At 47.8% G+C, this 13642-nt stretch overlaps 3 protein-coding genes across 11 annotated transcripts in view; 2 read left to right on the top strand and 1 right to left on the bottom strand.

Moving 5' to 3' along the window:
- Positions 1 to 4724, top strand: part of LOC119174454 (dual serine/threonine and tyrosine protein kinase) — a 120841-nt gene extending 116117 nt beyond the window's left edge. For 5 of the 9 annotated variants that reach the window (XM_075895615.1, XM_075895616.1, XM_075895613.1 and 2 more), the window contains exons 15-17: positions 639 to 888; positions 1332 to 1590; positions 3097 to 4724. In XM_075895615.1, coding sequence (XP_075751730.1) covers positions 639 to 888; positions 1332 to 1590; positions 3097 to 3217 — 630 coding nt within the window. In that variant the 3' untranslated portion in view covers positions 3218 to 4724. Of the gene's footprint in view, positions 1 to 602; positions 889 to 1331; positions 1591 to 3096 lie in introns of those variants that run through there. The other 4 variants (XM_075895610.1, XM_075895612.1, XM_075895617.1 and 1 more) reach the window with 4 other exon arrangements.
- A 3240-nt stretch (positions 4725 to 7964) lies between these two features.
- On the bottom strand, positions 7965 to 10388 carry ND-B17.2 (NADH dehydrogenase (ubiquinone) B17.2 subunit). The gene is made up of 4 exons (XM_037425367.2): positions 10202 to 10388; positions 9610 to 9692; positions 9455 to 9527; positions 7965 to 8258 (listed from the first exon to the last, which is right to left on the bottom strand). Exons 1-4 carry the CDS (start codon positions 10294 to 10296, stop codon positions 8081 to 8083), a joined length of 429 nt encoding a protein of 142 aa, XP_037281264.2. The 5' UTR covers positions 10297 to 10388; the 3' UTR covers positions 7965 to 8080.
- Positions 10389 to 10547: 159 nt separating this feature from the next.
- Positions 10548 to 12463, top strand: LOC119174458 (rRNA N(6)-adenosine-methyltransferase ZCCHC4). The gene is made up of 2 exons (XM_037425368.2): positions 10548 to 10669; positions 10784 to 12463. The coding sequence occupies exon 2, from the start codon at positions 10821 to 10823 to the stop codon at positions 12186 to 12188; it is 1368 nt and encodes a 455-aa protein (XP_037281265.2). The 5' UTR covers positions 10548 to 10669; positions 10784 to 10820; the 3' UTR covers positions 12189 to 12463.
- Positions 12464 to 13642: the final 1179 nt, after the last annotated feature.

The following is a 13642-nucleotide window of genomic DNA, read 5'->3' as shown; positions in this document are numbered from 1 at the left end:
AGCAGTCGGTGCCATCGCTGTAATCGGCGAATACCCTTGATTTTCTGAAAAGCGCAGCACGAAACAGCTAGGAACTCGGTGGATGCTAAAGGTCGGGAAACGTGATCACTGATGATGGCACGCAGTAGCAAGCGATCAACCACAGACACGACCGCAGAGCTGACAAAACATGTGAACGAACACAGTGACGTTTGGCTTGGCTAAGACACTAGGCTATGGCTGGCAATGGATTGACTCGTGCGGTTTCGAGCTTACGGCAGCCGCAACGCGGTGTGACGGTTGGCGCCGTGAGGATATAAAAACAACCAGAATGGTGGCATCAGTGGTGACTTTGGGTCGGCGGTTAACAGTAAAAAGTCCGGGAAATCGGATGCCGCCGAAGGCTATAAGCATTAGGAATTTCTGACTATTTAATACATTAACTTTATGGGGAACTTGAGAGTGCCACAGATGAGTCTGGGAAATCGGGCATGTCCGGAATTTTGGCCGTCTGAGAAATCGGACGTCGACTGTACTGGGGAGTAAGCTACCTGTCGTCCAATGCAGCCTCCATGCATTAGATGAATGGCAACTGATTTGTGACAACAGGTGTTGTGTTCCAGTGTCCATGAGTGACCCATGACCGTTTCTGCCGGCAGCTGGACAGGGCAGACAGAGCAAAGCTGACCGACCTGGGTTTCTGCAAGCCAGAGGCAATGATGTCCGGCAGCATTGTAGGTACCCCCATCCACATGGCGCCTGAGCTGTTCACGGGTCGCTACGACAACAGCGTCGACACGTACGCTTTTGGCATCCTCTTCTGGTACATCTGCGCGGGGCACGTAAAACTGCCCTATGTTTTCGAACAATGCCAGACCAAGGATCAGCTGTGGTCCTGCGTCAGAAAAGGTTGGTGCTAGTTTTAAGAAAGGTATCTGTTTGAGCTAGTCTATCATCTAGGCAAGCCTGGGCGGTGCTGAATGAAGTCAGATGCTTAGCGCAGCATTTAGCAGCACAATTATTGGAGCTAGTTCATGCACATTATAGAAATGCCTAGAGTAGACTGCTACTTGGGGGAATCGGACTAGAAAGGAAGACTAGTAGGTAGTGCAGCATTGCAAGATGTAGAAAGTGGTCTCAGATTTTGGTGCACAATTTGAGCTTCGAGTTCTCAGCCACTTTAATCTAGTCATTGGCATATATTTCAAATGTCTTGAAAAGCCTAAGGGTGCACTTGCTCAAGTATGTGTTGTCGCACAGTATGCTAGAAAGTGGTCTATTGTCTAGCACTGTGAGCTTCCATCAAGACTTGCGCTAGGAGACTGGCACTAAAGGAACTTTCTTGCCCGCAGGTGCTCGACCTGAGCGGCTGCCTCAGTTTACAGACGATTGCTGGCGGCTAATGGAGCAATGCTGGGCGAGCGACCCCCAACGGCGGCCGCTTCTTGGCGACGTGGAGCTCGTGCTCGAAGCCATCTCGCAGCAGCAGCAGGAAGCTGCACACACCCAGGAGAGCCAGCAGCTCTCGGAGAGCATCTGTTCAAGCCAGCAGCAGCAGACAGGCGGCTATGGCTACACCCCCTGCCGGCCGATTGTGCCCACCAAGGACAAGTACGAACTGGCCGTCCCAGTGTCCGAGCTCAGCGTCAGCACTGAGTGATAACCGCTTTGCCCTGCAACTACCACTCGCTTTCAAACCGTTCAGGAAGAGAGCTGCTATAGCGCGACAGGAGTGCGTTGAGGTAGTGCGGCATACAAAGCAGGCAAGAAAATCGGAACGAGACCTGACTAAAAGCCAACTTTGCTGTTTGGTATGAGCACTTGCCTTGCCCACTTGCTGTTGGGTTTGCTCACCCTCCCCTCGTTCGTGTTATCAAAAAACAGGGCAGCTTGGCGAGAATGCAGCACACTAGAAGCCAAAATGGACTGCACAGAACTGTTGGCATGCCCAGTCTTGCAGGAATGCTTCCATGACTCAGTCACTGGGACCGCGTTTTGACTTGCATTGAGTTTTATGTCAGCATGTCGCAGCAAACGGCAACACGTGCTCAGGTTCAAAACAGACCCTGACCTTGAGAGGTTGTGCTTGTTGACGATATGCAAGATGGTCCCAACGTACTAGATTGTCAGTAAATTCACTTGCTCTTGCTGCTTGCCTTTGCTGCGCAGAGTTGTGCGAAGTTATGAACTGGCTACGCAAAGCTGTCACGAAGTTCGAAAAACAGCACTGTCATTATTTCATAGAGCCACGATTTCGTCATATACCCATCTTTATTACTGGTGGTGGGACCAAATGGCTCCCCTCTCGTGCTTTGCTGGCATCGCACTCCTAAAGATATGCACGACAAGCAGACTGTGTATCACTGCCAAGCCTGCTTTCAGCACAGTGTAACTACCATGCATGATCTCCTACTTGTGCTGCCAAGTTGTCTGTGCGTTTTGGTGTCCAAGTGGCGTAGCCTTGGGGAGATGCAGCTGATCCCCTGTGCAACTCGCGTCCTGCATGTTATCTGTTTGCTTTACAGTATCGAGGAAGTACTCGACAGGCAAACAAGATGGCAACGATGATGGCATGCGTATGCAGGCAACTCTCAGAAGCTTGGACTTCTCAGTCTTTCTTGTTCTGGCTTGAATAACTTGGAGGCAGTCTATAAATCATTTGGTTTGGAAATCTTTGTTTCTTCAAGTGAGAAGTTTTTGTCGGAAAGACAAGTGACCACGTAGCAGTTCTCGTAGCGTGCAGACAGCGTTTGCGTTGTTGACACAGTACTTGTCCGCAAGTGCTCGCATAATGGTGCTTTGGAAAACTTCGCTTCTTTTTCAGTCGTTAGACGCTAGCCTCTCAGTGAGGGCATTATCCTGATCTACTCGCGAAAGCTCATTCCATATACAATTCTACACTTCATCGAGGCTTCACCCTCCCTCCCGTTGTTTTGGTGCCACACATTAATTTAAAATATCTTCACCTTGGACATGTTGGCTTGAACCATGCACTCTAACACGCTGCATTATCAATTAATTCTTTCCAGACTTGATTAGCTTGCTGTTTCTAGCTTTAATAAAATTAAATTAATATAGTAATATAGTGTATTTTTCTTCCTGTGCCTCCTCCACCAGGTGGAAATGCAAAAAGAATGCGGCGTTGCCGAGTGCAACAGGCATGCAGCGCCTTATGGCTTGTGCAGCCGACCTTATTGAGCAGTGTCGAAACTCTCGAAGCTTGTTTGTTGCGTCCTAATAATTAAAGGTAAAACAATAAAAACCAATGTTGATCACTTGCATGTGCTTGCCAGCTTGCCAAATTGTGCACTCAGGAATGGTCTCGGCCAATGTTTCTCGCTTATGTTCTTGTGTGGTGCGCCTCGTCTTTACAGAGGCACGCGGACTCGCTGGGGTAGCATGACGCAAGCAACCATGTGTGCTAAACGTTTGGTGGAAGCTGCTTATTCTGCCTGCTTGACATGTGATGGGAAATTCTGTTTTACATACTCTCGTTGCATGTAGATGTGACAAGACGTCTCCCGACTTCCTGTTGCATGCATGCTTGACGAAGTTTCAAACTTTTTTCTCCAACTCTGTTCTCTGGGTGGGGAAAGGAGACTTTTTGTGTAGCAGGAATTGTTCAGTGAACACACCTTCAGTCATTGCTTCCCCTAGTGCATACGTTCATGCTGGCAGCTACGTGTCATTTTTGCACAAGCATGCTTGACAGAGTTCGACAGCTGTAACGTTTTCATTCTCTAAACTGTGAGCTACCGTTCACTAAATTGGTGAAGCCAAGCAGATGTTTCCGACGTATTTACAAATTCTCGTTGCTTCCTTAAATCAATGCCGGCAGCTTTTGTCAGGCGTGACCGTATTTAGACACCCAGAGCTGCCAGTTTACTCAACTGAATCTGCACTAGTCGATTGCGCTGGAGCTTTTATGGTAGGCTCGAATTGCAACTCCCAGTGAGGAATTGTCACTTGTGCCATCTAGATGTGTTACTCTGGCTTGCACAAGAAAGCTATCCGGTTTGCAAACAAGCATGCTGCCACAAGATACTTGCACAGCTGTTTCTACTAATAAGGCTACTCGAGATGGCTACTCTACAATAGCGTGGTTGTTACTATAAGTATGATGATTGCACGTTCTTCACTGAACAAGCCTGCTAAAGAGGCTGCATGTTACGCTTGTGACCAGCCCACACAGTGACACGTGCGTACTGCTTGCTGGGTGGGCGAGGCGGTTGAAGTTTTATGCGGGTGTGCCTATTTATTCTTTGCAGACGAGTACCTCCGAGAGGCGTCGATGCAGTGACCGAAAGTGCGGAGATGTTTATTGAAATATATGCCCACCACATGTGTTACTAGACGAGCCCACGATGTTTCTTCTGCCCATCTTTTGTCTTTCCATTGTAACCTTTTATTGTATTTTATTTCGCTTAATCTATTTGCCTGTACGTTTGGCTAAACTGACATGAACTTTCCGCGCTCGCGAGCAGACACGCGGAACGCTTCTACCGCCCCCCCCCCCCTCCCCCCAACCATGACTAAAGCAGGTCTGCATGAAAGTTCTGCTTTCTTGTACAGAATATTCTTTTACATTTCGTGTACATAATGTAATAAAAAAACTGTTAGTGTAGTTGTGTATGTATTTTATGTTGCTGGTTTTAAGTTCTAATGTTCAAATTTGTTAATAGTACATGTGGAAAAATGGAAAGGTGTGTGTGACATGTACACAAAATAAAGCATTTGAACATGTCTCTGTTGCGATCTCTTTTGATTTAGCTTTGAACTCTTCGTGGGCTTTTAAACTGTCTGAGTTTAAGACGAGACTTTCAGTAGGCAAGCGCTATTTCATCCCTGCACAAAGTTGCATACTACTGTGCGAGAAGATTGATAGTACATCCAGCACCTTGACTGCAACAAAGGTTCCAAGGAAAAGTCAGTTTATGTTCAGCAACGCCACACTTGTACCGTTTTCTACACGCAAATAATTTGGTACACTCAAATGTTCTACCTTGGAGATGTGAGAATATTCGAAATTTCAAAACTTTTTAAATAGTGTTTGCTGTTCGATTTGCTCTGCTAGTTTCACTATTCAAACTGTTTGAACTTCCCAAAGACATACACATCCACTTTAAAGTGTGCTCTTCAGAAGGGACCAGTAGAGACTGGTTGTGCTATCTCGGAGGAGGTCTGCGGGAATTTCTTAGGATGCCACAGCGGCCAACGCATGCTGGATGAGCCGGCTTTGGTCTTTTGGCTCGGAGGCTCTCAAGAAGGGCTCCCACGACTCTGGGAGAAATTAAGATACGACCACCACCGGCCCCTTGAGATTTTCAAATGCTCCACCGTATATACTCGTGTAAGGGCCGCCCTCGTGTAAGGGCCGCACCCCAACTTTGAAAGCGGATATTTCGAAAAAAAAAAAAACAAAAGTTCAAAATGTCCCGCCAGAAAAGTGTAGTTAGTTCATTTACAGCCAGATGGCGCTGCACGCTTTTCCGCTTTTATTCTACTTCCGCCGACGCGCCGACCACGCTGTTGACAGCGCGCCGCCATATTTGCCTTGTGCGGCCTCTTTGTTGGCATCGTTCCTAGCATCGTGTCGATACGTTGGCAGCGCGACTTCAGATCGGTGTCGTCGGTGTCACTTTGTTGGTTGTAGTGAACCCTGCAGAAGCCAGCGCACGTGACGGACGATGGGCCGGCATCTGAGATCATTCACTGCAGCATTTAAGCTGCAAGTGATTGACTATGCCGAGGAGCACGGGAAGCGGGAAGCTGGACGAAAGTACGACGTCGATGAGAAGCGCGTGCGTTACTGGATGAATCAGAAAGATGCCCTCGCCGCTACTAACAGGAGCCGAAAGGCGTTTCGCGGGAAAAAGTGCAAGTACCCGCAACTCGAAAGCGAGCTCGTCAACTACGTCGTCGACACACGAAGGGACGGCTACGCCGTATCGACTGACATGATACGCGTCAAAGCCCTCAGCATCGCTCGCCACATGGAAATACCCCCGGCACAATTCAAGGCAAGTCGGGGCTGGGCTACGCGGTTTATGAACCGTAACCAGCTTTCTATTCGGCGCCGAACGACGATTTGCCAAAAACTGCCGCGCGAGTACGAAGACCACGTCATTAAGTTTCATCGCTTCGTGAATGCTCTCAGGAGGGAGCATGAATACGACCTGTCCCAAATTGGGAATGCGGACCAGACACCTGTGTGGTTCGATGCACCGGAAAGCACCACAGTGGATTTAAAAGGTGCGAAAAGTGTGTCTGTGCGCACGACTGGTGCAGAACGCCAAAGGTGCACTGTGATGTTGTGCATCACGGCAGACGGCAGGAGGCTTCCGCCGTACGTCGTATTTAAAAGGAAGACTCTCCCAAAAGAGAAGTTCCCTCAGGGAATCGTCGTACGTGCGCAAGAGAAGGGCTGGATGTCCGAGGAACTGGTCGTTGACTGGATTAAGACCGTCTGGGCAAACAGACCTGGAGGGCTGTTACAACGGAAAGCCCTCCTTGTTTTGGACAGCTTTAGGGGCCACTTGACCGACCGCGTCAAGAACCGAGTTGCCGCAACTCGTACGGACTTGGCCGTCATTCCCGGTGGCCTGACGAGTGTGCTGCAGCCGCTCGACGTATGCGTCAACAGACCATTCAAAGTGGAATTTCGCCGATGTTACTCTGAATGGATGGCTGGAGGCGTCCACGAGAAGACCCCTACAGGACGGCTGAAGCGGGCGTCGCTCCAACAGGTGTGTGAATGGATTTTGAATGCGTGGCGTGCCATGTCAGTAGAAGTAGTTGCTAAAAGCTTCAAGGTAACGGGAATTTCGAACTCCATGAACGGCACCGAAGATGACCGTCTCTGGGAAGACGCGGACGCCGAGGCGAGCTCCTCCGAGAACGAGGACAGCGAAATGGAATCCGAATAAAAACATTTCTGGCATGTCATTTGTGACTCTTGCACTCTGCTACTGTTGCATAAACAGTACAGACCTTTGGCCTGTACTAAATCGGCCTGATTCGTGTAAGGGCCGCACCTAGCAAAATTTTCGAAAAAAAAGTGCGGCCCTTACACGAGTATATACGGTAGTTGCATCTCTGAAGTGTTCCAAGACAGCCTTTCAAGCTTCTTTAGACTCTCAAATTTATTGGCTCAATGAAACGCAAGTTCAACATGGCGATGATGGATGTGGCAGAGGTGGGGGCTCAATGCTGGTTTGGGCTCGAAATTTGGACAGGAAGTCGGGACAACTCCGATGCCAAAGATTTTTTTCGCATCCAAAATTGTAGATACGGTTTCGTACGTCAACAAGACAGAATTGGAACTCCCAACTTAAAAAGCACACCCCTGTTGTCACACTTGTTGGGCTTCCACAGAAGGTTAAAGAGGAGGAGAGGCTGAGGGTGTAGCTTCTTTGCCTGTTGCGTGTGAAGTGTTGTCACAACACTTTGGTTGCACTAAATCATGTACATAAATACATGTAGGTCTCTGCATTTCCTCATCTTTATAAGATGACTATGAAACACCACCCCACAAACGCTTCATCAACAGAGTGAAGAGAAACACTTTTATGTTGCTCTCTCATAAGAATATGCTTAGAAATTCTCTCCAACTTTTTTTTCTAATTTTTCTAAGTATTTGCAATACTAATCTATTCGATTTGCACTTCAACAGTCAAATTCGCTTCGAACCAAAGACTTTCCTATTTCCACAGCTCTGGTTTCATTCCAAATGCGACATAAGGAAACATCAGGTTTACCCTGACGCCCGGCCCAGTGCCACCCTGAGAAAAAGACACTCCAAATGCAGAATAAGATTAAAATTAAGGCGGCAGAAACATTTTGCAAAGAACGCAAAACCTTTGTAATCAACTGCCAAACTAGGAACAGAATGGCATTGCCAATGCCAACATTTATCATCTCTGCTCCAATGACAACTTGTCCTTGCTGCGTGGCTGTTCCAGCAGTACGTGACAGTGCTCTGAAAATGGTGTTAGTCTGTTTATTGACTTAATTATAGTATGTACAGTCAAGAGTGAGCGATCGCAGCACTTGATACACCTACAACAGCACAGGTCTACAATGCACTTCCTTTTTCGTGTGTTTACTTCCTGGCAGTCTTGGGTGGCACCCACGGCTGAATTTTGGGGCGGACGGTGCTGTAGGGCATGTAGGCGTCCTTGGTGCCCGTCATGTTCTCTGTGTGCGGGGCAAGCCACTTGTACTGCGGAGGAGGATTCTTGGTGGGTGGAAGGTCGGTTATGTAATGCAGCCAGCCGTGCCTGCAAGAAGCAAATAACTACGACTGGCAAACACTTTCTCAGAGTCTTCGCAAACGTCAGCCACCCTCATTGCCTGTATGACTCTGCCACGGTGGTCTAGTGATGGTGGTGGTCGGCTGCTGACACGAAGACAGCGGCATCGAATCCCAGCCACATTTTGTCTCTATCAAGGATGATTTGTCGCTTGCAACCAATAATGCCGATGCCGAAGTTTGTGAAAAAAACGAGCTCTTTAGTGCTACTGCATTAAAAAAAAGACATCTTCGGTATGACATACTTAAAGAGCACTGACACAAAAATTTTGCACCGTGCTTTTTTTAGTGCAATAGTTAGCTTATGATCCACTTATCACGGCTGGATACCTCGTTTACACGAGTTTATGACTCATTTATTTAGAGACTTTTTTACAGCATTCGGTTTCAGAGAGCACCAAACTAGGCGGGAGCAGTTTCGATGGCAAGGCGAGCATGGCTGGCCACGTAACCACACAAACCTGTGACGTAGGTGCCCTGCACAAGACCGGGCACTGCACTGATGGCCAGCAGACGCGAAGCCGCAGGCATGGAGGAGGAAATCGCAGGTAGTGAAAGGCGCGTGCCAGCAACCAGCCAACAGAAACTTGTTACGTAGGTTTGTTTACACTGCCCCTGCGTTGATGTCGTCGTCGCGAGGAGCTCCACATCTCGTTCAGTCGCGCACTCCAAAATTTATTTTAAATATGTTCTTGGTTATATTTGCCTTTTATATCTCATAAATGTTTTGTGTGTCCCCACATAAATTCACCTTGCTCATTATCTTGCCTTTCGAATTTCTTGTCGGTGCTCCTCTAAATAAACTAATTCGTTACACAATTCCTGGCTACATCAATAATGTTGGCTTACACATTACTTTAGTGCACAGTTTTGTATTCAATAACTTGCATCCCATAATTTGTCTTGGGTTTTATGACTACTGAAGTATGGCACAAGCTGTATCCTGCGCATCTGCTAAGGTATCGATCAGAAAGTTTGTTAAAGTTTATAGAGACTTCTTTAAACAGCTGAATACAGATGTTTGCTTGATAGAAGTCTGTAATATTATGAATAATGCAGTGCATGACTACTTCAGTATATTTGGTGTAATTACTATAAGAGTTAAGCAAACAGCTCAATGATGGTTTTTCTACGTTGGCTTCATGATCAGTACGCCATTCTTACCATTCACTTGGCACCTGGCTACCATCGTAGTCTAAGTAGTAGTAGTCTGCATACTCCACCCAGCGATTGCGACCTGTAGAGCATGAGACAACGGGAGTTTTTCACTTCAAGAAAATGTGGGCGACTAGGGAAACATCCATGCGAGCAATACCCACCAAAGAAAAACCTGTTGTCCTCGTAGTACTTGTTCCCGTACTTGTCAACGCCAACAAGAGTGCCCATTCGTAGATCATCCATTCTGAAAGAGATAGAAAAAAAAACATAACTACTTAATGAAGGCTAATTAGTTGAAAGGCTGAAACATCGCGTCTAAAAGCATACTAAGAAACAAATGCCACAGCACGGTTCACAAGGACCAAATGACGGGCTAGTTGTGGTATGAGGAAATGTGCAATTCGCAGTAAATAAGTGATAAGTGGCCCACACAGTGGTCAGCTTTGAGGATGCAAATCTGGCTCATTACGGCGTACAATGAAACTGATCGTACACTGTGACAGTATGCTTCGCTGCTCGACTTAACATGCTGCTACTGCAGCTACCAGCATGGGCTTACGTTGCCACCAAAAGCAGACGGGTAGTCCGTTTCCCGACATAGATGCATAGAGAAGCATCAAAACTGCAATCATCAGTGTACAAGAAAAAGTATCACAACTTGGGTGACGGTTAAATCGGGAACCGGGGCCAAACGAAACTTGCTTCTTTTGACCTTCGTGCACACCGTGTCAGACGAGAGCAACTGCGTCTTACCTAAAAAGCTTGAACGCAGACTTCGCTATGCCACCGTTGTGCTTGATGATAGCCGAGAGCCGCTGAAGCTTGTCTAAACCGAAAAACGAAGCCATCGTCGGAGAAAAGTTAATCGTCAAAGCAATCACTTCGGCCCGGGAGCCCAGGAAGCCATAAGTGGTGAAACTCGGCAGTGCGGAGTACTTGCAGAGCCACATCAACGCACTACCTAGCCACTGCTATCTTGCAACGCTAGTACTCAAAAACTAACAATAAACGTAAATTTAATATTTAAAAGTAAATTTTGTAACTTAATCTAACATTTTAAATGAAAAAAGCTTTGCCGCTTTGACTTCGAAAATGTCAGCTCAACGACAACAGCATTACGGCGCAAATTAATGGCGGGCGGCGTGGTTCAATTAGAGTGTACTAGAACACTCTAGTTCAATATTCGATTACGGGAAATTGATTGGCAACATCAGAATCAAGGTAATTGCGTCGAACCTATTTAGAGTTTTGTGCATGGAATGGTGCGTCTGTCTAAACATTTGCTATGTAAAAGCGACCGAGACTCGTTACGTTTCGTTCTATGCTATCACGTAGGTTCGCTGGTACGCGTATGGGCTGAAGGCGTCTCGCGATGAACTTCGCAACGAGTTGCGTCGAATTGCTGCACGATGATTCCCCCAACGTTCCCTGCTGTGAGCACGGACCCGGGCTGCTTTTTAGACGATTGGGAATTTCCGGCAAAAATGACGGACGCCCTTTCTATGCCTGCTCGGCGTGTCGGCGACGCAAGGATTGCCCGTTCTTCCTCTGGAAGGAGCAGGCGTCGCGCTGCGGCGACTCCGAGTGGAACGCGTTAAAGCGGCGGGTCTTGCCCGATTCGACGCACACTCAACTGCACGACAAATACCTGGAGCTGCTCAAACGCGAGCCGCGCGAGCGATACTTCTGCTGCCGCACGCTGCTGTCGAAGAAGGACTTGAAGAAGCACCATTCGGGTCACTCGTTCACGAACCCAGTTTCGGACGAAGACCTGAGGCGACCCAGCCGTCTCCTGCACGCCGATCTGAACAACGCCACGAAGGCTCAGTACTTCTTCTCGGGCTCCACTGCTCGTTTCGTCCTCGACACGTTAACGCGATTGGGCTTCGATCGCGTCATTTGCGTGGGGACGCCGACTTTGCACGAACACTTCAGAAACGAACATCCCGAGGTGAAATCCTTGCTTCTGGACATCGAGCAGGCGTACGAGCAGTTCTACGGCCCCGACGAGTTCTGCTGGTTCAATATGTTCAACAATTTCCACTTTCGCGGCGAACCATCGGAGGCAGTGGTCAAGGACAGGTTGCTCACCGGCCGCCGCTGCGCCGTGGTGGTTGACCCTCCGTTTGGAGGATTAGTGGATGCCGTCGCGAGGACGCTGGAACATTTCACCAAGCAGGCGGCCACTCTGGACTGCGAGCTCAAAGTGTTCTGGTTCTTTCCGTACTTTAACGAAAAGCGCATCATAGCAGCCTTGCCACGACTGCGCATGTGCGACTATGCTGTCGACTACGAGAACCACGCGGATTTCACCAGTGACGGTGGCAAGCGGGCTAAGGGGTCGCCCGTGCGAATCTTCACCGACGTGCCTCTGGCACAGATACCGCTACCAGAGGGCGCCGGCTACAAGTTTTGCGGAACGTGCGACCGGTGGGTGGCCCACCACAATGAGCACTGCACCGTTTGCAACAACTGCCCGTCTAAAGACGGTGGACCTTACAGACACTGCGAACTCTGCGGCGTGTGCGTGAAACAGGCAAACGAGCACTGTTCCACGTGCGACAGGTGCCTCCCACCAGGACACGACTGCCAGTCAAAGGGCATCACTTGCTTTGCTTGCAAGCAGTCCGGCCACAAAAGCACAGAGTGCACACAGAGAACTGCAGCAGAGCGTAAGCATTTTAAAAGGAACTTCAGTGGTAACGTTCTCCGATGCAAAAAGAAGAAAAAGTGCCGTTAGTGTTCTCTCATTGGCTCAGAGTCATTTCGTTAGGAGCCACAAAGGTGGGGTAATAATAAACACACCCATAAAAAGACAAAACTGCAGGATGCATTTCAAGATTCTGCTGCGACCAGTAATGTTTGTACATAAAGAGGTCTTGGTACTAATTGTGTAGGACTACTGTTGGACGCATGATGCTTGACGTCCACACTGTAGTGTTCAAAATGCCTTCAGTGAAATGGTGAGTGAGTGGGTTGAAAGGGGGAAAATAAAAGAGTAGAGGACGCATATAAGTATGATGTGGCACATCATATAGGCAGTGACACTTCATATGTTAAACCATTGTTAGGGAGCTTGCACGGACAGCGACGTGCCCAGCACTTTTTTTGTCAGAGACGACCAGGGCTTAGAGCAGTAGTTGACCACCGCACGGGCCTGGGCCAGCCCGGGCCGTCTGAAGCATTTTCAGGCGCGCTGGGCTTGGGCTTGAAAGTGTGGGCTTGGGCCGCGGCTGGGTCCGGTCTTTTTGTGTCATTGGGTGTTGATTTATGCATATTTTCTATCTTCGTTTCACAAAGAAGCGTGAAACGTTTTATATGGAATAGCATCAAGTATGGTGTATAGCAGCTTAATTATATAAGTGTTACGTTTCTGTAACAAAATTAGAATTTGAGCTATTTATATTTCATCTGCTTTTAGAGGCTCTTCACCATATAAAAATATTAACGCTTTTTATCTTGCTGTAACAAATTATTAGTCGGGAACCTCTTTTAAAAAAGCCTGTAATTGATGTTTTCAATGCGAGTGTAGATAAGAGCACTAAAGAAAATGTGCCGGGCTGGCTTCTATCCAATTTCTCATGTTAGTTATATACTTCTTTTAGGTAACTAACGCTTCTATTTTTATTTCCACTATACTGTTATTGTAATGACTTGCCATGTGCCACATAGGCATCATTTGATTAATATTCATTGGTATACAATTACGTGGCACGCCATAGTGGGGCCTGGATCAATTTTCATCACCTAGAGTTCTTTAACGTACACCTAAAAACAAGTACACAGGTGTTCTTGCATTTCGCTCTCATCAAAATGCGGCCATCATAGCCACAGGAATCGCACCCGCATTCTAGGACTTAACAGCGAAACAGATTAACCACTGAGATACCACCGTGGGGAAAACAATATTTCGATGCATGTACACACTGGATTTTTCGTCCGCTACAAATCACAAGACATCATTAATGATTAATGATCAACTAATATCTTCTAGTGCGCCCAAGTAGGGCATAGTTATGAACACGTGCACCCTGGGTAAGTTTAGTATGAGCTCCAGGGCCTGGCCTTGAAACCACAGTCCCGGGCTGGGCTTGGGGCTTCACCAAGTGAGCCCAGGCCGAAAAATCAGGCCCGTCCGGGGCTCTATGCAGTAGTGCAGTCGTGTTTGCGAGCACAGGCGTAGCTCACATACGC

Source organism: Rhipicephalus microplus, chromosome 5, assembly GCF_043290135.1.
Source record: "Rhipicephalus microplus isolate Deutch F79 chromosome 5, USDA_Rmic, whole genome shotgun sequence".
In the NCBI taxonomy this organism is placed as follows: domain Eukaryota; kingdom Metazoa; phylum Arthropoda; class Arachnida; order Ixodida; family Ixodidae; genus Rhipicephalus; species Rhipicephalus microplus.
The sequence above is the reverse complement of the archived record's forward strand: the minus strand, read 5'-3'. Positions and strand labels throughout refer to the sequence as shown.

Bases quoted from the DNA above. Each gene is read 5' to 3' on its own strand.
- ND-B17.2 (XM_037425367.2), bottom strand. From the start codon at position 10,296: ATGGCTTCGTTTTTCGGTTTAGACAAGCTTCAGCGGCTCTCGGCTATC. The intron at 9,693-10,201 runs GTAAGACGCAGT...TATCTCTTTCAG, and splicing joins TCTGCGTTCAAGCTTTTTAG to AATGGATGATCTACGAATGG. The intron at 8,259-9,454 runs GTAAGAATGGCG...TGCTTCTTGCAG, and splicing joins AGCCAGGTGCCAAGTGAATG to GCACGGCTGGCTGCATTACA.
- LOC119174458 (XM_037425368.2), top strand. From the start codon at position 10,821: ATGAACTTCGCAACGAGTTGCGTCGAATTGCTGCACGATGATTCCCCC.